At 43.1% G+C, this 24059-nt stretch overlaps 1 protein-coding gene across 1 annotated transcript in view; it reads right to left on the reverse strand.

Annotated features, from left to right (window-relative positions):
* The window catches only part of KIAA0319 (KIAA0319 ortholog), a 74269-nt gene that overhangs the window by 17787 nt on the left and 32423 nt on the right, over nucleotides 1–24059 (reverse strand). Inside the window, 5 exon segments of the mRNA XM_047103064.1 lie at nucleotides 993–1141; nucleotides 1799–1931; nucleotides 4246–4369; nucleotides 7088–7278; nucleotides 7281–7315. Of these exon segments, the coding sequence (XP_046959020.1) occupies nucleotides 993–1141; nucleotides 1799–1931; nucleotides 4246–4369; nucleotides 7088–7278; nucleotides 7281–7315 (632 nt within the window).

A 24059-nucleotide genomic window follows, 5' to 3' on the forward strand; every position in this document is an offset into this window, starting at 1 on the left:
ATCCATCCACCCATCTATCCATTCATCAATCCATTGATACATTCATCCATCCATCTATCCACTCATCCATCTATCCATCCATTCATCCATCCATGTATCCACTCATGCATCCATCCAACCATCCATCCATCCATCCATCCACCCATTTATCAATCCATTGATACATTCATTGATCCATCTATCTACTCATCCATGCATCCATCCATTCATCCATCCATCCACCTGTCCATCAATTCATCCATCCATCTATCCATTCATCAATCCATTGATACATTCATCCATCCGTCTATCCACTCATCCATCCATCCATTCATCCATCTATCCACTCATCCAACCATCCATCCATTCGTCCATCCATCTATCCACTCATGCATCCATCCAACCATCCATCCATCCATCCGTCCATCCATCTAGCCATCCATTTGTCCATCCATCCATCCATCCATCCATCCATCCATCCATCCATCCACGTATCCATCCATTCGTCCATCCATCCATCCATCCATCCCAGTACCCAGCACTTGCAATTTTCCCTGAGCCACAGAGGACACAGAAGTGTCTCGACAAAGGTCCTCGAGCAGTTCACAGCCACAGGACAGGACAGGACAAACAGACGAGTCCCTGAAGCAGAACAGCACAGGACTGGACCACAGATCTAGAAACCACACGGAATGTGAAAGCACCTCTGCTGGTAGGTTCCCGGGCAGAGAGAGAAAGCAGAATGCTGCCACGTGGACACAGTCGTTCACCACCAGTAATGACAGGAGACTGGCCCCTGGAGAAGAGACACTCGACAAACAAAAGGGGACTCTGTTTCTCTGCAGAGGGAGACGAGGAAACAGCTAACACGGATGGATGGAAGAAGAATGAACTCAGTATCCACTGGGAACAAAGAAGCACCACCATTTCCAAGTAATCACGGCCTGGTTAGGGTCTCGTGAGACTGAAAAGCAGCAACAGTCCCCCTGCCCTACCGCTGAGCTGGGACTCACCCTTCCTCACGGCCACAGTGAGTATGCTGGCACTGCTCAGCCCCCACCGGCCTGTCACCATCAGGCGGAAGCGGTGCATGCCCACCGGAAGCCCGCTCACGGTGGCGACAGCCTTGTCACTATTCCCCATCTTCACCGCCGCTTGACCTCTGTAAAGCAGGGGCGGGAACAACAAAAGCAGAGGTATTCTGACTGCGGCAGGCGGGACATCCGTGTCCTAACACAAGTCCCCCTTTACAGCTAAAACATATGCCATCTATGGAAGTCTACAGTAACTTTTTATCCACCTAAATTCTCTAGTTCAGCATATGGGTCGTGAGGCAATGCCGATTTTAGACTAAGCCTGGGATTCCTTTGGGAATAGTTATTATTTACTTCTTAAGAGCAGATTCAGGATCCCAGGAGTTTGAGCATGCAACCCACAAAGACTGTCACATGACACAGGATCCCCTTAAGCTCTTTATCTCTTTGGTCTACAGATGGTTTAAACGAGTGTAGACGGGGGGCCTCGTGAGGGCCTCGCACAGGTCCTCCCCACACCTCTCCCGTCCTGAAGCTCACCCACGGCAAGATGGCCCTTCTGCCTGGCATGGCTCCACTTCCCCCCCAAAGCCAACCAGCATCTATTGCGTCCGTCCACGCTATCGTGTCTACTCTTCGGCAGCCGTGCTCGGACACTTCCAGAAAGGGGCTGAAATCCCAAGTCCCCGGCACACTCAAGCTGACTGTTTAATGTGGAGACAGGGCGATGCTAGCCCAGCGCCAGGGTGTGAACCCCGCCTGCAGCTCAGTGACAGAGGGACTACCTGACGGGCTCCCGGTGGTAAAGGGCGATGCCCTGGTCGTCTCTGCTCCTGCTGCCGTCCAGAGTGGTGCTCCCCACCGGGAAGACCAGCTCCTTGTCCGGGCCGGCCATGGCCACTGGGGGCCTGTTGATTTCTAGAATTAGAGAAATGCTATGAAAAACGGTGATCTCTTTGCATTAATCTGCAGTCCCCTGATTTTTTTAATGTTTATTTATTTTGAGAGAGGGAAAGAGAGAGCGTGCGCGCATGAGTGGGTGAGGGGCAGAGAGAGAGGGAGTCCCAAGCAGGCTCCACGCTCAGCACAGAGCCTTACGACAGGGTTCGATCTCACCAGGAGACCATGACCTGAGCCGAAATCGAGTCGGACACGTAACCGACTGAGCCACCCAGGCACCCCTGATTTCTTGATTTAAGCCAATTACTCATGTCTGGATCAGAGAGTGTCCTAAGGGAACCCTGGGGGGGACCACTGCAGGCCTGTGGCTGAGCCAGCACTACACCGTTCTGAGGGGGAGACCAGGGGTCCAGACAGCAGGTTTGGTTCTTTAAAAGACCTCAACAGTCATGGAGACAAGAGAGAAGGAAAAAGAACGAGGATGGGAAGCTGGAGGGAAGAAGGACTGGGGACAGAGTGGGGGAGGCAGGCAGGAAGGAACTGGACGGAAGTTAGCTGACATCTATGTGAACACACCTGCTTTGTCAGGCAGGACTGACCCCCCGCCCCTTTGTCTTTGTAGCCCCGGGCCTATCACAGTGCCGGCTAAGTGATAAATGCTCAGAACATTTTGGTTACACATTGAACAAAAGGAAAAGACATAAGGGGCACCTGGCTGGCTCAGTCTGTACAGCACACAACTCTTGAGCTCAGGATTGTAAGTTCAAGCCCCACAATGGATGTAGAGATTACTTAAAAACAAAAATCTTAAAAAAAAAAAAAAAGATTAAAAAAAAAAGGTATAAAGTACCACTGATACTGATATTGAAATAAATAGATTTTCTGTTAAAAAAAAAAAAAGTCGGGGCGCCTGGGTGGCGCAGTCGGTTAAGTGTCCGACTTCAGCCAGGTCATGATCTCGCGGTCTGTGAGTTCGAGCCCCGCGTCGGGCTCTGGGCTGATGGCTCGGAGCCTGGAGCCTGTTTCCGATTCTGTGTCTCCCTCTCTCTCTGCCCCTCCCCCGTTCATGCTCTGTCTCTCTCTGTCCCAAAAATAAATAAACGTTGAAAAAAAAAAAAATTAAAAAAAAAAAAAAGTCAAGTAGTCAAAAACTTTAGTAGCAGTTACCCAATATCTGGACCATGTCCCACCCTCACTGTCCTACTCAGTAAAGTTCAGTGGTCCAGGGGCCTCTCTTGCCCTTAGGATAAAACACGTACATGAACATCCATTTGCAAAGCCCTTGACGGTGGGCCCCTGCCTCCCCCCTCCAGATCACCCGCAGGCATCCTAACCCCTGCCCCTCACACGCCCACATCCTCACTGCTTTCTCTTGTTCCGCTACATTCTTCTTAATTCTTTGGACTACCAGACTCTCTTTCATCCCATGGACTTTCTCCACACTGTTTCCTCTGCCTAAAAAACTCTTCCTCTTGCCCTTCTCTCCCCAAATTCACCTAGCCAGATATAACCTGGAGCTCACGTAAGACTCTGCAGATGCCTCAAGCCCAGATAGGTGTGTCCTTTCCCTGGGCTCCAGAAGCACCGTGTCCATCTGCTAGAAATGCACTGATCATGAGGTTTTCACCCATAAGCTGCGGGAGGACAGAGCCCAAATCTATCTTGTTTAATGCCATATCCCCAGCATCTAACCCATAGCACCTACTACGTATTAACTGAAAAAATAAAATAAAATAAAATAAAAATAATAAAATAAAATAAAACAATAAAATGCATTGTCTACAAATTGAGTATATTTTCAGTTGCCAGGACACTGGACGGTTTACAGGGACCAGCAGCATCTTCTAGAAAAGTTCAAAAGCCAAGACCATTGGCAAGCGAAAACCCAACTACCCTTAGGTTATTTAAATGTGTAGGAAGGCAGAATCCTGGATTTCCATGAGACCATTACAGGATTGTGAGGTGACCTGGGGTCAATTCTCCAACATCCGGATACAAGCCATGTGAGTATCAGGCCACACGTCACAATCAGCCTCTGCAGCAGAGTGGAACACGTGTGGGCGTGTCCACCTGGCAGGTGGAGCCCTCGAATGGCCCTGAGGATGTCCATCTGGTCCTCCACACCATGGTGTAGACGCACATTCAACACAAGATTCAGAACCACAATGGAAAACTGGCTTTATATTAAGATTTAGCTCTTCCAGCCCCTACTTCTTCACAATTAAAAGATTTAGAGAATTTGCCACCAAATTTGGCTTGTCTGAAGCACAGAGGCCCAGGTGTCATTTCTGCCTTAATCTCTGGGGCCAAATCCCTTTCCCATCCCACCTACCAGGCTGGACAGTCACAGTGACCACAGCAGTGGACTGCTGTCTTGAAGAATCTCTCACCATCAGCTGGAGCGTATAGTTTCCTTCCTGCATTTCAGACAAATGAAGGTATGGTGTCTCGATGCCCTGATACCGAAGAGACAAGAAAAAAGGAAAGAAAAAAAGTAATTTTAAGAAGTAGTATGACATAATGAAAAATGAGTAATGTTGTTAAATATGGAGATCCTGCTTGAAAAAGAAATGTGTGTGTCCCAAGAAAATGCAATGTAAAGTTCACTGTGTATCCTCATGTGCTTCTTGAAGAAGTATAAATTAATATAGCCTTTTTGGAAGCCAATCTGGCAACAGCCGTTCGCATGGCAAACGAGCATGCTCTTTAACCAGCAATCCCACTTCTCTCTGCCTCCACCAGAGAGAGCCCACATGCACAAGGAGGCTCACACCGGACCCTGACGAAGCATGGGCTCTGATAACAAAAACTGGAAACGCTCTCAACGTTCATCAGTGGGGAGTGGCCAGACCCGCCATGATACATGATACAATGCTCGTTTAAAAGAGATTAATTTAGGGGCACCTGGGTGGCCCAGCTGGTAAGCGTTCGACTTCAGCTCAGGGCATGATCTCACGGTTCGTGGGTTCGAGCCCCATGTTGGGTTCTGTGCTGACAGCTCAGAGCCTGGAGCCTGCTTTGGATTCTGTGTCTTCCTCTCTCTCTGCCCCTCCCCCACTCACGCTCTGTCTCTCTCTCTCTCTCTCAAAAATGAACAAACATTAAGGTAGATTTATAATGAAATGGAAAGATGTCAAAGACATACATCATCAAGCAAAGAGAGAAAGTTGTGGAACAAGGCATATAGTGTGCCAGATACTGTTACGTGTCCGTATACATACACACGCAAGGATTCTGGAAGGACGCATATTAAACTGACCAAAGTAATTTATCTCCAATAAGGGGACTGGGGCGGGATATAGGTTGTATTTGCACTTTATCAGAAGTTCACTTTTTTTTAACCATAAGAAGCAATTCATGTATTACTCTTATAACTAAAAATAATTTTTTAAAATTCTAAAACAAAACTTTTCGATATTTTTTTTCCATTGAGTATATCATAGCTACACTTGTCTCCAAGTTAATAACCTTTCATTTTGCTGCTGTTTTGTTGTTGTTGGGAACATTTCCAATTATTGCTTAGGTCTGAAGTTCATGGCAACAAAGAAAGGATTTTTAATCTTAAATCCTCTTATACTTCACTTACTTTTATAGATCCCGAGATTGTCTAAAGATAAATATATCTGCATGTATTTGTTAAAGGTTTTAATGGAAAATTGAAAAAAGATGATAGAAAACCAACTGTGTTGGCACAAGGGGAACTTGTGAAACTTGAAATATATACTTTTAAGAACTTAAAAAAAACACTGAGGTTTTTTTCCAGTTTTTGTTATCAGCTTTTCTTTTTTAATGTTTATTTTTGAGAGAGAGTGAATAGGGAGGAGGGGCAGAGAGACAGGGAGACACAATGCGAGTTGTCAGCACAGAGCCCGACATGGGGCTCAAACCCACGAACCGCGAGATCATGACCTGAGCTGAAGTCAAACACTTCACCAACTGAGCCACCCAGGTGCCCCTAAGTTATCTCTTTTAAACTAGCATTGTATAATGTATCATGGTGGGTCTGGCCACTCCCCACTGATGAACACTGAGACTGTTTCCAGTTTTTGTTACAGCTTTTCCCTACTTTAAAAAAAAAAAAAATTTTAATGTTTATTTTTGAAAGAGAAAGACAGAGTGTGAGCAGGGGGAGGGGCAGAGAGAGAGGGAGACACAGAATACGAAGTAGGCTCCAGGCTCTGAGCTGTCAGCATAGAGCCCAAGGTGGGGCTCGAACCCACAAACTGTGAGATCATGACCTGAGCCGAAGTCAGAAGCTTAACCGACTGAGCCACCCAGGCTCCCCTCCCTATTTTTGACTAAATAAAGTCAAGCTTTTTTGAAGTATAATTTCCTAGTCCTTACTTCAAAATTACTAGTTACATGAAGGCTTATGTACCCAGTACAGGGAATGTTGTGGCAGACGGGAACTGGGCAGACCAACACGTGTCACCCGGTGCCCACAGAACCACCCCATCGGAGGGCTCCGTGGGCTTCCCCATCCGGAGCAAAGCTGCGGCAGGCTGCCTTGCATGACGTTTCCACGAATGTAAGAGTCTGGTTTACAGTCGTCTTTGTGATTTTCCAGTTAATAAAAGGTTCACCCCTTTTAACATCTTAATCTGTCAACCACGAGACAATAACCTTGTTACTGCAGATAAGGAAAAAATTCCTGATAATAAAGTTTATACTGGATTATTTCTAAAGTTTCTCCCAATACTAAAATAAAATAGTATTTCCGTAGCAAATGCTGGGTCAGACTTTCTCCAAACTAGCCTCAAGATCAAGCTGTCAACACGGGACCCACTTAGTTGCTATTCCGGGCTTATAGAGAATGCATGAGGGGAAAGGACGTAAATTTTGAAGATTTGTGAATTCCGGGGCTCTTCCAATAGTTGTAATCTATCAGATAATCTTGTAAAACATATTGTCTAGATATAACTGCCCCCCACACACATAGCAATACTTTAGGTAGGTAGGTAGGTAAATGTGTGAAGAGATAAACAGATGGACAGATGTACCGATGGATGGATGGATGGATGGATGGATGGATGGATGGATGGATGAGCAGGCAGATGGATAGCTGCATGGGCGGGTGGATGGGTGGATTGATGGACGGACGGGTACACGGTTGGGAGGGCAGGTAGGTGGACGGATAGACAAGTAAAAGTCTGAAGGCAGGCTAGGGAACTTGCCTGCAGGGCCACCTCTCTGCTCTCACTCCCAGGACCCGGGGACCACTCACAGAGGACAATATGGTGATCATCACTGCTCCAGTTTCCATTCAAAGAGATGGAGTTTTGGGGCAAAGTTATGGTCTGATTTGGTCCTGCGTTGGCAACCGGCGGATGGTCCACAGCACCGCTGACCATGAGGACTGCAGTTTGGAGTCAGTGGCTCCCTCCGAGTCTGTGACAGTCAATCTACAAAAAGAAGAGGCGGCCATCATGCTGCAGGAAGATGCCAAGTCTGAGAGCAAATGGCCAATTTAGTCGGCTTATGGCACTTTTCTCAGAACTCAGAACGGGTATAAACAGGAATTTGAGGATGAAGCTAAGAACAGAGACTTGAGGATTTCTTTTTATTTGTTGCTGTCCATTCACTTTATTTTTAGCTAGTAATCTAGTCACATGATGGAGTTTTATCTTATATGGGTTTTGAGATGCTAGGTGAAGAAATCTTCCTCAGCCAACACAGGAGCCTCTCTCTCATACCTGAGACTGAGAATGTGTCGGGTTTAGGTCCCACCTTCAGGTCTGGCCGTGTAGAGACAGTAGACCGCTCATCAATTTTCATCTACAAAGCTTTTGGATTTTTTTCTTCTTTTACAGAGGACTTAATATAATTATGTTTTCAGGACACTCCTTTCAGGCAATTTAAGGATCAAGCACTTTTAAGTAAAAATGGATGCTAGACCTACACAAGCCAACAACAGAGAGAAGCGTACTGACCCTCACGCGGTAAACTCGCTCCTGATGCGGTAATGGATTGGGAAATACGGTTACTTCATCCTTTCGGGGTAAAGATGTCAGTTCTGAACAGCAATGAGTGCGATTTAGGTGTTCACAGGAATCTGACCCTGAAGCCACGGGAAGAACACAAGCCTTGCTTGTAGTAAGGGTGTGTGCGGGGTCCGTGTGTACAGGGCCGTGTACTCTGTGCACCCTTTCTCACTATCCCGCAGACTCCATACAACCAAGAGCCGGATGCCGGTTCTGGCTCTGACAGTCAATCAAGTATCCTGAAGTCCTCCCTCCTCAGCCAGGCTGTCAGGATGTGTGCTGGGCCCCTGAGGGAATTTCACCCTAGTAAAATGGGGACAGCAGCAGCAACCTGCCTCAAGCAGACGATGAATTTAAGAAGTATCAAATCATCCTCAACACCCATGAAATCGATCTGAGGACTGACGGAACAGACCACACAACTAGAGGGAGAGAAGAGGCCACATCGTGGAAGGCAAAAGGTGCGGAGACATGATTTGGGAGAGAAACAATCATGGGTGCTGCGGAGGGGAAGAAGCCCTGATCATGGAGAGGGACAGAGAGAGAGAGAGAGAGAGAGAGAGAGCGCGCGTGGCACACAGGGGATCACACAAGAAAAGCACTCCCCCAAAACCACTGACTGGGAAAATGAGAGGGGCTGATTGCTGGGAGTCTGTACAAGCAGCAGAGCTCAAAGACTGGAGTTTCAGTAGAAGTCCGGGTCGTGGCTGGTGTGGAGCCCAGGGGGCACAGCGGCGCTTCTGGGGGGGAGTGGAGGCCCGGGAGCAGACAGTGCAGTCTGAGGGTCGTGCTGGGAGAGACAGGTCCCCTTCTTGGAGTGCATCTGGGAGAGGCAGCAATGCCTCTCCGGGGCCAAAGAGCCCTTGGGCTCCACTGGGCCGCCCAGTTCATTAGCACAGGTGCAGAGACACCTGCTGAGGGCAGCTAACCTGGAGGCCAGCTTCTTGCCGAGCTTTACCCTGAACTCTAAGTGCCTGTGCCTTTATGTGACTGACCTTCTGGGACAAACCAGCACCAGCCCCAGAGCAGACACCCTCACCCAGAGGGTCAGCGTGGGTCCCTAGAACTCTGGAACTCAGCTGGTGCACTTGAGATAAAACACACGCCTGCTGGGCAGGCAAGGGGCCCGGACACAGACAGGGTGAAGGCAAGGATCTGAGGGATGCCTGGGACACATGAAGGGAGATTGTTCACTCTTCTGTGGAGGCTTCCTGGACAGTGGCAGGTGCAAACTCCCATCTCTAGCGACAAGGGAGAGGGCAGGTGCCCTTTTTCTCCTGCACCCATCAGCACTGGCAGACCAGGGAGCAGCAGAGCGCCCACAGTGCAGGCGTGAGCCACTGACACCAAGCCCTGCCCCGCTGCACTCTGCAGCTGCTTCTGACCTAGGGCTATGGGCCCCTCCCCCAGAAGACCAGCACAAACACCCCCACCTGCACGCACCGAGGCTACTGACCACACAGCGCTGCAAAGATTCAGCTCTAGTGGAAATTGGGTCTAGCTTCTTTAAGTAAGCAGACCAAAGTACACCTACGTAAAACTCACCACACTCTGGCCAAGGGCAAAACATTGCCCATGGCAGGCAAAGAGAAACTCTGCAGAGGACTGACCTGAGGGAAGGAGCAGCCAAAACACAACAGCAGAGTGCACACAGCATCCACCAGAGACAACTCCTGAAGCGCCAAGCTCTGGACAGTATATGACCTCTTCTTATAGCCATTACTCCCAAGAGGAGAAAACATAACAGGCTTTCCTAACACACAGAAGACAGAGACTCAGACAAAGTGCCAAGATGGAGGAATTCATCCTAAAAGAAAGAACAAGAAAAGGTCACCGCCAGGGACCTAATTGAAACATATATAAGTAATATGCCTGATTCAGAATTTAAAACAATAATCATAAGGATACTAGCTGGGCTTGAGACAAGCAAAGAAAACACCAGGGACCCCCTTACTACAGATAAAAGATGTAAAAACTAGTCAGACTGAAATAAAAAATGCAGTAACTGAGATGCAAAACCAACTGGATGCAATGACCACAAAGAGGGCAGAATCAGAGGAACAAATAAGTGATACAGAAGATAAAATTATGGAAAATAATGAAGCTGAAAAGAGAAAGAAAAATCTTAAATCACAAAAGTAGACTTACAGAACTCAGTGACTCCATAATAACATTCATTATCATTGGATTCCCAGAAGAAGAAGAGAGGGTAAAAGATGCAGAAGGTTTATTTGAGCAAATAAGGGCTGAAAACTTCCTAATCTGGGGGAGGAAACAGATATCCAAATCCAGGAGGCACGGAGGACTCCCATCAAAATCAACAAAAGCAGGCCAACACTTGCAAAACACAGAGATAAGGAAAGAATCCTAAAAGCAGCAAGGGAAAAGAAATTCCTAATCTACAAGGGAAGAAAAATGCAGTTAGCAGCAGATCTCTCCAAAGAAACTTGGCAGGCAGAAGGGAGTGGCATGATATATCCAAAGTGCTAAAGGGGAAAAGTATGTAGCCAAGAACGCTCTATCCACCAAGGCTGCCATTCAGAATAGAAGAGAGAGAGTTTCCTGGACAAACAAAAACTAAAGGAGTTCATGACCACTAACCCAGTCCTGATGAAATATAATTGAGGACTCTCTGAGCAGGAAAGAAAAACCAAAAATAACAGAGAAAATCCTCAGAAATGACTTTACAGGCAATATGCTGGCACTAAATTCGTATCTGTCAATAATCACTCTGAATGTAAATGGACTATATGCTCCAATCAAAAGACATAGGGTATCAGAACGTATAAAAAACAAGACTCATCTGTATGATGCCAACAAGAGACTCATTTTAGACCTAAAGTCACCTACAGATTGAAAGTGTGGGATGGAGAAACATTTATGCTAATGGATGTCAAAAGAAAGCCAGAGTAGTTGTGCTTATATCAGACAAACTATATTTTAAATCAAAGGCTGTAACAAGAGAGGAGAAGGGCACTATATCATAATAAAAGGATTTGTCCAACAAGATCTTACAATTGTAAATATTTATGTGTCCAACGTGAAGGCCCCATATATATAAATCAATTAATAACAAACATAAAGAAGCTCATTGTTAATACTATAGTAATAGTAGGAGACTTTAATACCTAACTTACAACAATGGACAGATCATCTAAGCAAAAAAACAACAAGGAAACAATGACTTTCAATGACACATTGGACCAGATGGGCTTAATAGGTATATTCAGAACATTTCATCCTAAAGCAGTAGAACACACATTCTTTCCAAATGTACCTGGCACATTCTACAGAATGGATCACATACTGGGTCACAAATCAGCCCTCAACAAATAAAACAAGATGGAGAACATACCATGCATATTTTCCAACTACAACACTATGAAACATGAAGTCAAACACAAGAAAAAATTTGGAAAGACAACAAATACATGGAGGTTAAAGAACATCCTACTTAAGAATGAATGGGTTAATGAGGAAATTAAAGAATAAAAAAATACATGGAAGTGGGGGAGGGGCCAAGATGGCAGAACACCATGGAAGTTTTTTTTTGCATCTCTCATCCCTGCAATACAGCCAGATCAACACTAAACCATTCCGCACACCTAGAATACTGATTTGAGGTATAACACAACACTCTGCACAACCTGAACCAGCAGGTACATGGCACAGAGAGGTGACTAGGGGAGAAAGCCGCAGAGGGCAGGGAGCTGTTTTTGCCTGCAGAGAGAGGACAGAGCCAGGGGCAGAGTACGGAAAGCATCCCTCACGCCTGAAAGCAGCTCGAGAGATAAGAAGAGTATGCAAGGGACTGAACAAAAGAGGGAGGTACTGCCTGGCAGCATGACAGCTTGATCATGGACAGTGTAAAAGCAGGGTGTGGACAGAATCCAGGGACAAAGGAGGGGTGCGCAATTGCTGATCGGGGAGAGCACAGAGTTCTGATACTAGAGACTGGGTAGCTGGGTGACACCATTTTCACCCTTCCTGCATGTGTGCATACACACCTACAGGTGCCACAACAATCCACCCCAGTAAGCTAAGCAGCACCATCTAGTGAGAAACGGAGCCGTAACACTAAGCCCTGCCCAACTGGGACAACCTTGCTCTTCAGGAACACCACAAGTCTCTCTGACTGCTTAGTTTACGGACTATAAAGTGCTTCCTACCACCACTTTTAGGGGAAACCGATGTAATTTCAATCATACCTCAGTCTGTTTACTGGTCCATCTATTCAATTTTTTTTCCTTTTTTTCTTATAATTGGATACAGAAACAGAAAAAATTTATTTTTATTTTCCATTTCTATTAAAAATATTTTTCTTTAGTTTTTTTACTGTATTTTTTTACTGTTTTATAAGTTTTTCAATTTCTATTTTTTACTTCCATCATTTCATTTTGTTCTCATTGTATTTTTTTCAAAGTTTCAAACATTTTCCTTTTTTTTTCTTATCTTTCGCTTTTTACTCTAATCTATCAAGCTCCTTTCAACAATCACACCAGAACACACCTAAGATCTAGCATCCTTTATTCTTTTTGTGTTTTTAATTTTTTAATTTTAATTTTTTTTACCTTATTAATTCCTTTTCTTCCTTCAAAATGATGAAATGAAGGCATTCACCCCAAAAGAAAGAACAGGAAGAAATGACAGCCAAGGACTTAACACAGATACAAGCAAGATGTCTGAATCAGAATTTAGAATCATGATATTAAGAATACTAGCTGGGGTTGAAAACAGTTTAGAATCCCTTTCTATGGAGGTAAAAGCTAGTCAGGATGAAATAAAAAATGTTATAACTGAGCTGCAATCTTGAACAGATGCCACAGCAGCAAGGATGGATGAGTCAGAGCAGAGAATCAGCAATATAGATGACAAACTTAGGGAAAACAATGAAGTAGAAAAAACAAGGGAGACTAAGGCAAAAGAGCACAATTTAAGAAAGAGAGAAATTAGTGACTCATTAAAAAGCAATAGCATCAGAATCAGAGGCGACCCCGAAGATGAAGAGAGAGAAGAAATGGTAGATAGGTTATGTGAACAAATCACAGCAGAAAACTTTCCTAACCTGGGGAAAGAAACAGACATCAAAATCCAGGAAGCACAGAGGACTCCCATTAGATTCAACAAAAACCAACCATCAACAGGGCATATCATAGTCAAATTCACAAAATCCTCAAGCAAGGAAAGAATCATGAAAGCAACAAGGGAAAAAATTCCTTACCCTACAAGGGAAAACAGATCAGGTTTGCAACAGACCTATCCACAGAAACTTGGATAGGAGTGGCAAGATATATTCAATGTGCTGAATTGGAAAAATATGCAGCCAAGAATTCTTTATCCAGCAAGGCTGTCATTCAAAATAGAAGGAGAGATAAAAAGTTTCACAGACAAACAAAAATTAAAGGAGTTCTTGATCACTAAACCAGCCCTGCAAGAAATTTTAAGGGGGACACTCTGAGAGGAGAAAAGATGGGGGGGGGGGGGGAGAAAAAAAGGACCAAAAGCAACAAAGACTAGAAAGGAACAGAGAATGCCACCAGAAACTCCAACTCTATAGGCAAAACAATGGCAATAAATTCATATCTTTCAGTACTCACTCTAAATGTCAAAGGACTAAATGTCCCAATCAAAATACATAGGGTAACAGAATGGGTAAGAAAACAAGATCCATCTATATACTGTTTACAAGAGACCCACTTTAGACCTAAATACACCTTCAGATTGAAAGAAAGGGGATGGAGAACCATCTATCATGCTAACAGTCACTAAAAGAAAGCCGGAGTAGCCATACTTGATATCAGACAATCTAGACTTTAAAATAAAGAGATGAAGAAGGGCATTATATCATAATTAAGGGGTCTATCCACCAAGAAGATCTAACAATTGTAAACATTTATGCTCCAAATGTGAGAGCATCCAAATGTATAAATCAATGAATCACAAACATAAAGAAACTCATTGATAATACCATAATAGTAGGGGACTTCAACACCCCACTAACAGCAATGGACAGATCATCTAAACACAAAATCAACAAGGAAACAATGGCTCTGAATGACACACTGGACCAGATGAACTTAACAGATATATTCAGAACATTTCATCTTAAAGTAGGGGGAATAAGCTTAGGAATTCCCTGAGCCTGCACTGATGGGTTAACAAGGCATAAAGAATTACAAAGCCATAGCATGCTCACACCCAAGCTTGCATAAATAAGATTAGGCCCAGAGGATAGAGCGGAGGGGGGGCAAAGGCCCCCAGAATAGGGTAGGGGGGGCCAAAGCCCCAAGGATGGGGGGGCAAGGCCCCCAGAATAGAGAGGGGGGAAAACACCCCCATACAAATGTATATGAATTGTAAATTTATATATTTATTTATAAATAACTTTATAAATGCTTATAAATGTATAAGCAAGATTAGGTATTCAGGGCAAAAGCGCCCCCTAATTTAGTGCTATAGCAGAAAGCTGCTTTCATAGGAAGGAAGGACCAAATCAGGTAAATAGGGCTATAAACCACTGCAGGTGAAGCTGCCCAGATGGGAGCTGATTAGTAAAAGAAAAGGTACCTTGTTAACCCTGAGGTTACTTGCTCTGTCCTTCTCATCCCCTAAGCTACCTAAGACAAACAGACATGGCACCTCTTGTCTGTCATTAACAACCATCTGCCCATCTGCCCAGCACCAGGATTTTTTTTTATATTGACCCAAACCCCAAACACTGTATATCCTCAAAACCCCTTTTCCCTCATACCGCTGAGTTAGTGTTCAAAGATTCATTGTCTGTTTGTGCAGGCCCATCACGTTTGTAAGCATTCTGATCTTAATAAATATGGAGCAAGGACCCTTATTCAGGGCTCTTGTCTTTTCCCGGACATTAGCCATCTCCCGGTTTCAATCTCGCATCCACTCTCTTGCTGGACAAGAAAGAATGTTAGACTAAGAGTCTATGACACTAAAGCAGCAGAATACACATTCTTCTCCAGTGTACATGGGATGTTCTCCAGAATAGATCACATACTAGGACACAAATCAGCGCTCAACAAGTACAAAAAGATCCAGATCATACCGTGCATATTTTCAGACCACAGTGCTGTGCAACTCGAAATCAAAAACAAGAAAAAAATGTAGAAAGATAACAAATACTTGGAGACTAAAGAACATCCTACTAAGGAATGAATGGGCTGACCAAAAAGTTAGAGAGGAAATTAAAAAGTACATAGAAGCCAATGAAAATGGTAACACCACAGCCCAAAACCTCTGGGACACAGCAAAGGCTGTCATAAGAGGAAAGTATATAGCAATCCAGGCCTTCCTAAAGAAGGAAGAAAGGTCACAGATACACAACCTAACCTTACACCTTAAAGAGCTGGAAAAAGAAGAGCAAATAAAACCCCAAAACAGAAGACAGGAAATAATAAAGATTAGAGCAGAAATCATTGCTACTGAAAGCAATAAAACAGTGGAACAGATCAATGAAACCAGAAGCTAGTTCTTTGAAAAAACTCACAAAACCGATAAATTCCTAGCCGGTTTGATCAAGAAGAAAAAGGAAAGGACTCAAATAAATAAAATCAAGAATGAAAGAGGACAGATCACAACAAACACGGCAGAAATACAAATAATAGTAAGAGAATATTATGAGCACTTATATGCCCAAAAAATGGGCAATCTGGAAGAAATGGACAAATTCCTAGAAATATATATACCAAAACTGAAACAGGAAGAAATAGAAAATTTGAACAGACCCATTACAAGTAAAGAAATCGAATTAGTAATCAAAAATCTCCCAAATAACAAGAGTCCAGGGCTGGATGGCTTTCCAGGGGAATTCTACCAAACATTTAAAGAAGAGTTAACACCTATTCTCTTGAAGCTGTTCCAAAAAATAGAAATGGAAGGAAAACTTCCAAACTCATTCTATGAAGCCAGCATTACCTTCATTCCAAAACCAGACAAAGACCCCACTAAAAAGGAGAACTATAGACCAATTTCCCTGATAAACATGGAGGCAAAACTCCTCAACAAAATACTAGCCAACCAGATCCAACAATTCATTAAAAAAATTATTCACCATGACCAAGTGGGATTTATACCTGGGATGCAGGGCTGGTTCAATATCCACAAAACAATCAATGTGATACATCACTTCAATAAAAGAAAGGACAAGAACCACATGATCCTCTCAATAGATGCAGAGAAAGCATTTGACAAAATACAGAATCCTTTCTTGGAAAAAACCCTCAAGAAAGTAGGGATAGAAGGATCACCTCAAGACCATAAACGCCATATATGAAACACCCAACGCTAACATCATCCTCAATGGGGAAAAACTGAGAGCTTCCTCCCTAAGGTCAGGAACAAGACAGGGATGTCCACTCTTACCACTGTTATTCAACATAGTATTGTCAGTCTTAGCTTCAGCAAACAGACAACACAAAGACATCAACGGCACCCAAATTGGCCAGGAGGAGGCCAAACTTTCACTCTTTGCAGGTGACATGACACTCTGTATGGAAAACCCAAGATTCCACCAAAAACTTGCTAGAACTGATCCATGAATGCAGCAAAGTTGAAGGATATAAAAATCAACGCACAGAAATCAGTTGCATTCCTATACACCAATAATGAAGCAATAGAAAGAGAAATCAAGGAATCGATCCCATTTACAACTGCACCAAAAACCATAATACAATACCTAGGAATAAATCTAACCAAACAGGTGAAAAATCTGTACACTGAAAACTATAGAAGCTTATGAAAGAAATTGAAGAGGACACAAAAAAATGGGAAAAGATTTCATGCTCCTGGATAGGAAGAACAAATATTGTTAAAATGTCAATACTACCCAAAGCAATCTACATATTCAATGCAATCCCTATCAAAATAACACCAGCATTCTATACAGAGCTAGAGCAAGCAATCCTAAAATTCATATGGAACCACAAAAGGCCCTGAATAGCCAAAGTAATTTTGAAGAAGAAAACCAAAGCTGGAGGCATCACAATCCCAGACTTCAGGCTGTATTACAAAGCTGTAATCATCAAGACAGTATGGTACTGGGGCGCCTGGGTGGCGCAGTCGGTTGAGCGTCCGACTTCAGCCAGGTCACGATCTCGCGGTCCAGGAGTTCGAGCCCCGCGTCGGGCTCTGGGCTGATGGCTCAGAGCCTGGAGCCTGTTTCCGATTCTGTGTCTCCCTCTCTCTCTCTGCCCCTCCCCCGTTCATGCTCTGTCTCTCTCTGTCCCAAAAATAAATAAACATTGAAAAAAAAAAAAAAGACAGTATGGTACTGGCACAAAAACAGACACTGAGATCAATGGAACAGAACAGAGAACCCAGAAATGGACCCACAGACATATGGCCAACTAATCTTTGACAAAGCAGGACAGAATATCCAATGGAATAAAGACAGTCTCTTCAGCAAGTGGTGCTGGGAACACTGGACAGCGACATGCAGAAGAATGAACCTGGACCACTTTCTTACACCAGACACAAAAATAAACTCAAAATGGATGAAAGACCTAAACGTAAGACAGGAAGCCATCAAAATACTAGAGGAGAAAGCAGGCAAAAACCTCTCTGACTTCGGCCGCAGCAATTTCTTACTCAACACATCTCTGGGAAAGAAGAGCAAAAATGAACTATCGGGACCTCATCAAAATAAAAACCTTCTGCACAGTGAAGGAAACAATCAGCAAAACTAAAAGGCAACTGACGGAATGGGAGAAGATATTTGCATATGACATATCTGGTAAAGGGTTAGTATCAAAATTTATAAAGAACTTATCAACTCAACACCCCAAAAATAAATAATCCAGTTAAGGAATGGGCAGAAGATGTGAAAAGACATTCATTAAAGACATACAGATGGCCAACAGACACATGAAAAGATGTTCAACATCATTCATCATCAGGGAAATGCAAATCAAAAGTACAATGAGTTATCACCTAACACCCATAAGAATGGCTAAGATTAACAACACAAGAAACCACACATGTTGGTGAGGATGTGGACAAAGGGGAACCCTCTCATACTGTTCGTGGGAATGCAAACTGGTGCAGCCACTATGGAAAACAGCAAGTAGTTTCCTCAAAGAGTAAAACATAGAACTACCCTATGACCCAGCCACTGCGCTACTAGGCATTTACTCAAGGATACAAAAAATACAGATTCAATTGAACTCTAATCTTTGTAGCAGCATTATCAACAACAGCAAACTATGGAGAGAGCCCAAAAGTCCACCAACTGATGAATGAAGAAAAGGTGGTATATATACACAATGGAATACTACTCAACCATGAAAAAGAATGAAATCTCGCCATTTTCAACGTGGATGGAACTACAGTGTTTTATGCTAAGCCATTTAAGTCAGTCAGAGAAAAACAAGTATCATGTGTTTCATTCATATGTGAAATTTAAGAAACAAAACAGATGAAGATAAGGGAAGGAAGAGGAAAAAAGAAAGGGAAACAAGCCATAAGAGACTCTTAACGATACAGAACAAACTAAGGGTTGATGGAGGGGGAGGAGGGAATGGGCTAGGTGGGGGATGGGTATTAAAAAGGACACTTGTGATAAGCACTGCGTGTTGTATGTAAGTGTTGAATCACTGAATTCTACTCCTGAAACCAATATTGTGCTCTATGTTAACTAAGTACAATTTAAATAAAAACTTGAAAAAAAAATGAATCAAAAGTACCTTGTAAAGTGACATTTCACTATACATAAATTTTATCGCAACAAATAAGTGCTAGAGAAAGGCTTTTAATAATATTTTTCTGAAGTTCCCACAAGGTTTTATATGATGAAGCTCTCCCACAAGTCTACCTTAGTAAAACCCTCAGATAAAAGTAAGCAATGATTTGGCAACATATGACAAACTCCTTAAAAACATACAGGACTCTGGGGTGCCTGGGTGGTGCAGTCGGTTAAGCGTCCGACTTCAGCCAGGTCACGATCTCGCGGTCCGTGAGTTCGAGCCCCGCGTCAGGCTCTGGGCTGACGGCTCAGAGCCTGGAGCCTGTTTCCGATTCTGTGTCTCCCTCTCTCTCTGCCCCTCCCCCGTTCATGCTCTGTCTCTCTGTGTCCCAAAAAAATAAATAAACGTTGGAGATTGCTCCTTCCTTTAAAAAAAAAAACAAAAAAAAACATAGAGGACTCTGACCGGAGATTTTACTTGTACTCCTAAATTTAACTATAAGGATGTTAGCCCAAACACTGAATAATGGGGCCCAATTTTTTTTCTTTCCTTTTTTTTATTTCTTTCTCTTTATTTTTTGCGTATTTATTTATTTTTTCAATATATGAAATTTATTGTCAAATTGGTTTCCATACAACACCCAGTGCTCATCCCAAAAGGTAATGGGGCCCAATTAATAAAATACAATGTATCAGCACAGCACCAAACATGCTGTGACAGAATATTTACTGATGTGGATAATCATGATACATGGAATCCAAATGCAGACCCACACACGTGTGAGAAATTGACAGAGTTGTGACCTGCAGACTGGGAAAAGATATGCCCGACCGGCCAATAAACGGTACTGGGACAACTGGCTGATTATCCATATGGGGAAAATTAGACTGGCTCTCACAACAGTATAAAAACTCAGATGTGAAAGGTAAAACTTTTAAATTTTCATTAAATCTAGGGGCGCCCGGGTGGCTCAGTCGGTTGAGCGTCCAACTTCGGCCCAGGTCACGATCTCACGGTTTGTGAGTTCGAGCCCCGCGTCGGGCTCTGTGCTGACGGCTGGGAGCCTGGAGCCTGCTTCGGATTCTGTGTCTCCCTCTCTCTGCCCCTTCCCTGCTCATGCTCTGTCTTTCTCTCTCAAAAATGAATAAACGTTAAAAAAAAAAATTTAAACAAGTCCAGAAAATCCTGGAAGATTTGCTCCATGTGCATGTAATCCACACATCAAAAAAAAAAAAAAAATCTAGAAGATAGCTTCTAAACATCCTATACATTTTGATCTAATAAGAAAAAAAATGTTTTAAGTTCATGTAGGTACAGAAAAAAGACCATAAACATAAATGCCATACAGTTAAGGGTGTTTATTTCCAGACAGACTTATGAGGGATATTTTTTTCTTTCTAATTACAGATACACGATGAGTTTTTAAAAATTTTTATGGCAAATGTGCATTATTCTCTTTTAAAGGTTTTTTTTTTCTTAAGTTTATTTATTTGGAGAGAGGGAGAGAGAGTGGGGCAGGGATAGGGGGAGGGAGGGGGGAGGGAGGGAGGGAGGGAGAGAGAGAGAGAGAGAGAATGGAGAGAATGAATCCCAAGCAGGCTCCACACTGTCAGTACAGAGCCCAATGCGGGGCTTGAACCCACAAACCATGAGTTCGTGACCTGAGCCGAAGTCGGATGCTAACCAACTGAGACACCCAGGCGCCCCTGCTTTATTCTTACCATAAGAAGAAAAGTATATTATTAACTCCCCAACTATTACTTGTCTCTTGAAACCCTGTATCTCTTCTGGATCTAGCTGTGACTGCCTTGCCAAGGGGGTAAACTAAAAATAAACACACAGACCACGCCCCAGACAGGCCAATGGCAAACAGGCACAGGAAAAGAGGCCCCACCTCACGTCATCGGGGCAAATGCAAATTAAAACAACAATGAGAGAGCACCACACACCTGTTTGAATGGCCAAAGTCGAAACTCTGATGGCACGCAGTGCCGGTGAGGGTGTAGAAAAGCTCTCCTTCACTGCAGGTGGGAAAGCCAAAGGTCCAGCCACTTTGCAAGACAGCTTGCTGGTTTCTTTCAAAACCTGAACATATTCTTACCGTATGATCCAGCACTCACACTCCTTGGGATTTGCCCAAAGGAGCTGAAGGCTTAAGTCCACACGAAAATCTGTACGTGGATATTTACGGCAGCTTTATCTGCATTGGGTCAATGGAGAAATAAACGGTGGTCCATCCAGACAATGGAATGTGACTCAGTGCTAAAAAGAAATGAGCTATCAAGCCATGAAAGGGCAAAGAAGAGCCATAAATGCACTTTACGAAGTAAAAGAAGCCAATCTGAGAAGGCTACTTACTGCACAATTCTGAGTATATGACATTCTGGAAGAGGCAAAACTATGAAGACAGTAAAAAGATCAGTGTTTACCAGAGAGGGGGCAGGGGAGACAGATGAATTAGTGGAGCACAGAGGATTTTTGGGGAGAGAACACGACAGATACCTGCGCGATATCGATGTATGAGATTATGATAGCCATCTGCCATTACACATTTGTCCAAACCCATAGAATGTACAACAGCAAGAAGGAACCCTAAGGCTGTAGGCTTGAACTATAGGCTTCAACTGATGAGGATGCATTAGTGTTGACTCATCCTGGGTAAAATACATACAATGCTTGCGAATGATGTTCATGATGGGGGCAGCTATGCATAGGTCGGAGCAGAAGGCATGTGGGAAATCTCTGCACCTTCCCGTCAATTTTACTGTAAAACCTAAAACTGCTCTAAAAAAAAAAATAAAGTTAAAAAAAAAAAACCAGCCACACATGAACATGGGATGCCCCATGTGGCTGCTCACCCAGCCTTCACAGAGCCTACAGATTCCTCGAGATCCACTCTTAATAATAAAATAAGCTTGCAGAACTAGCTAAGTCTGTCTTTCTGTCTGTCTGTCTTTCTTTGTCTCTCTCTCTTTTAGTATGGTGAAGAATATATAAAATAAAAAGTACCATTTTAACTATTTTTAACTATGTAATTCAGTGGTATTAAGTACATTTACACTATTGTGTAATCCCTATGGCCATCCATTTCCAGAACTTTGTCATCATCCCAAACTGAAACTCTGTACCCATTAAGCACTAACTCCGCATTTCCCCTCTCCCATCCCCCCGCCCAGGGCGACCACTATTCTGCTTTCTATCTCTATGAATTCGTCTACTCTACCTCATGTAAGTGGGATCGTCTGTTCCTTGTGAATGGCTTCATTCACTTCACCTAATGTCTTCGAGGTTCATCCATGTTATAGTATATGTCAGAATTTCGTTTTCTGAGGCTGAATAATATTCCATTATATGCGTGTCCCACATTTTGCTGACCCCTTCATCTGTGGATGGACATTTTGGCTGTCCCACCTTTTGGCTATTATGAGGAATGCTGCTATGAACATTGGTGCATGTTACAGACTGAATATTTGTGTCTCCCGCCCCAAATTCGTATGATGAAACCTAATCCCTGATGTGATTGGTACTTCAAAGTGGGGCCTTCAAGAGGTGATTAGATCATTAGGGCAGAGAATGGGATCGGTGCCCTTGTAAAAGAGACCTCAGAGAGCTCCCTTACCCCTTCCTCAATCCTTCTGCCATGTGAGGACACAGCGAGAAAGTGGCTGTCTATGAACGAGGAAACGGACCCTCACCAGACACCCAAGCTGCCGGCACCCTAATCTTGGACTGCCTAGCCTCCAGAACTATGAGGAACAAATTTCTGTCATTTATAAGCCACCCAGACTATAGTACTTTTGCTGTAATCGTCCAAACAGACTAAGATGGTATACAAGTACGAATCCTGCTGTCAATTCTTCTGGGTATACATACCTACAAGTGAGACTGCAGATACGGTCATTCTAGGTTTACTCTTTTGGGGAACTGCCAAACTGTCTTCCAAGCAGCTGCATAACTTTACATTCCTACCAGCAATGCACAAGGGCTCCCATTTCGTCATAGCCTCACCAACACGTGCTGTTTTCCAGTTTTTAAATGATAGCTATACTAATGCAGTAGAGTGCTTCTTAAACTGATATTACAAATAAACCAAAACAGGAGTTTTCACAACATACATACAATTTAAAATGCTCCAGAGATGAATCCAGTCAGATGCTTGGGAGCTTCTTAACCTAGTCAGACTCTGGTGCGACTGGGTGGCTCAGTCGTTTGGGCATCTGACTTCAGCTCAGGTCATGATCTCGCAGTCCGTGAGTTCAAGCCCCAGGTCAAGCTCTGTGCTGACAGTTCAGAGCCTGGAGCCTGCTTCAGATTCTGTGTCTCCCTCTCTCTGCCCCTCCACCACTAACACTCTGTCTCTGTCTCTCTCAAAAGTAAATAAACATTAAAAAAAAATATTTTTTAAAACATCCTAGTCAGACTTCAGAAGATTTATAAATATATGGATGCACTGATAGACCCATGGATGGATTTCACAGAAGTATGAATATATGCTCTTTCTTTGAAATCATTGGATTCTTAAAGTGGTATATGAGATCTTAAAAATGTAGTAAACCAAAATGTTTATGATACAGGCAAATAGTGGAGGAAAATTATAGTTTTAAAAGCTTTATAGACATTCAAGGAAGATCTAATATGAATGATCCAAGATTCTGGTCTAAGAATTTATAAGAAGAGCAAAGTAAACCAAAGTAAACAGAAGTAAAGAAATAGTAAAGACCAGAAATCAACAAATTAAAAAACAGACAAAATAAGCAAAGCTCTAGTTATGTTAATAATTAGTTTGAAAATATAAACAAAATTAACAAAAACCTTAATCACACTGATCAAGAAGAAAAGAGAACACAAATCACCAATGGTGGAAATGAAGATGGGGTTATCACCACAGACCCTACAGACATGAAAGGATAATATGAAAATACTTATGAAATCCTTTGAACCAACAAATCTGACAATTTAGATGGAACAGGCAGAATTCTTGAAAAATGCAACTTACCACAAACCACAAGAAAAAAAACAAAAACAGAAAACCTAAACAGCCTTACAACTATTTTAAAAACTGCATTTGTTACCCAAAACTTTTCCAAAAAGAAGGGCATCTGGGTAGCTCTGTCCATTAGGCATCTGACTCTTGGTTTTGGCTCAGGTCACGATTTCTCAGTCCATGAGATTGAGCCCCACGTGGAGCTCTGTGCTGACAACACAGAGCCTACTTGGGATTCTCTCTCCCCCTCTCTCTCTGCCGCTACCCTGCTCACACTCTCTCACTCTCAAAAAATAAATAAACATGTAAAAAAATAATAAATAGCATCCATTTAAAACAAAACCAGAAAAACTTTCCCAAAAAGAAAATTCCAGGCCCAGGTGATTTTACCAGTGAATTCTATAAAATATTCAAGAAGAAATACCACCAGTTGTTCACAAATATTTCAGAAAGAGAAGAAGGAATGGATCACTAGCCAGCT

This window comes from Lynx rufus, unplaced genomic scaffold (assembly GCF_022079265.1).
Source record: "Lynx rufus isolate CCGP_SWC_20201006 ecotype Redwood Valley unplaced genomic scaffold, mLynRuf1.p SCAF_6, whole genome shotgun sequence".
Taxonomy (NCBI): Eukaryota; Metazoa; Chordata; class Mammalia; order Carnivora; family Felidae; genus Lynx; species Lynx rufus.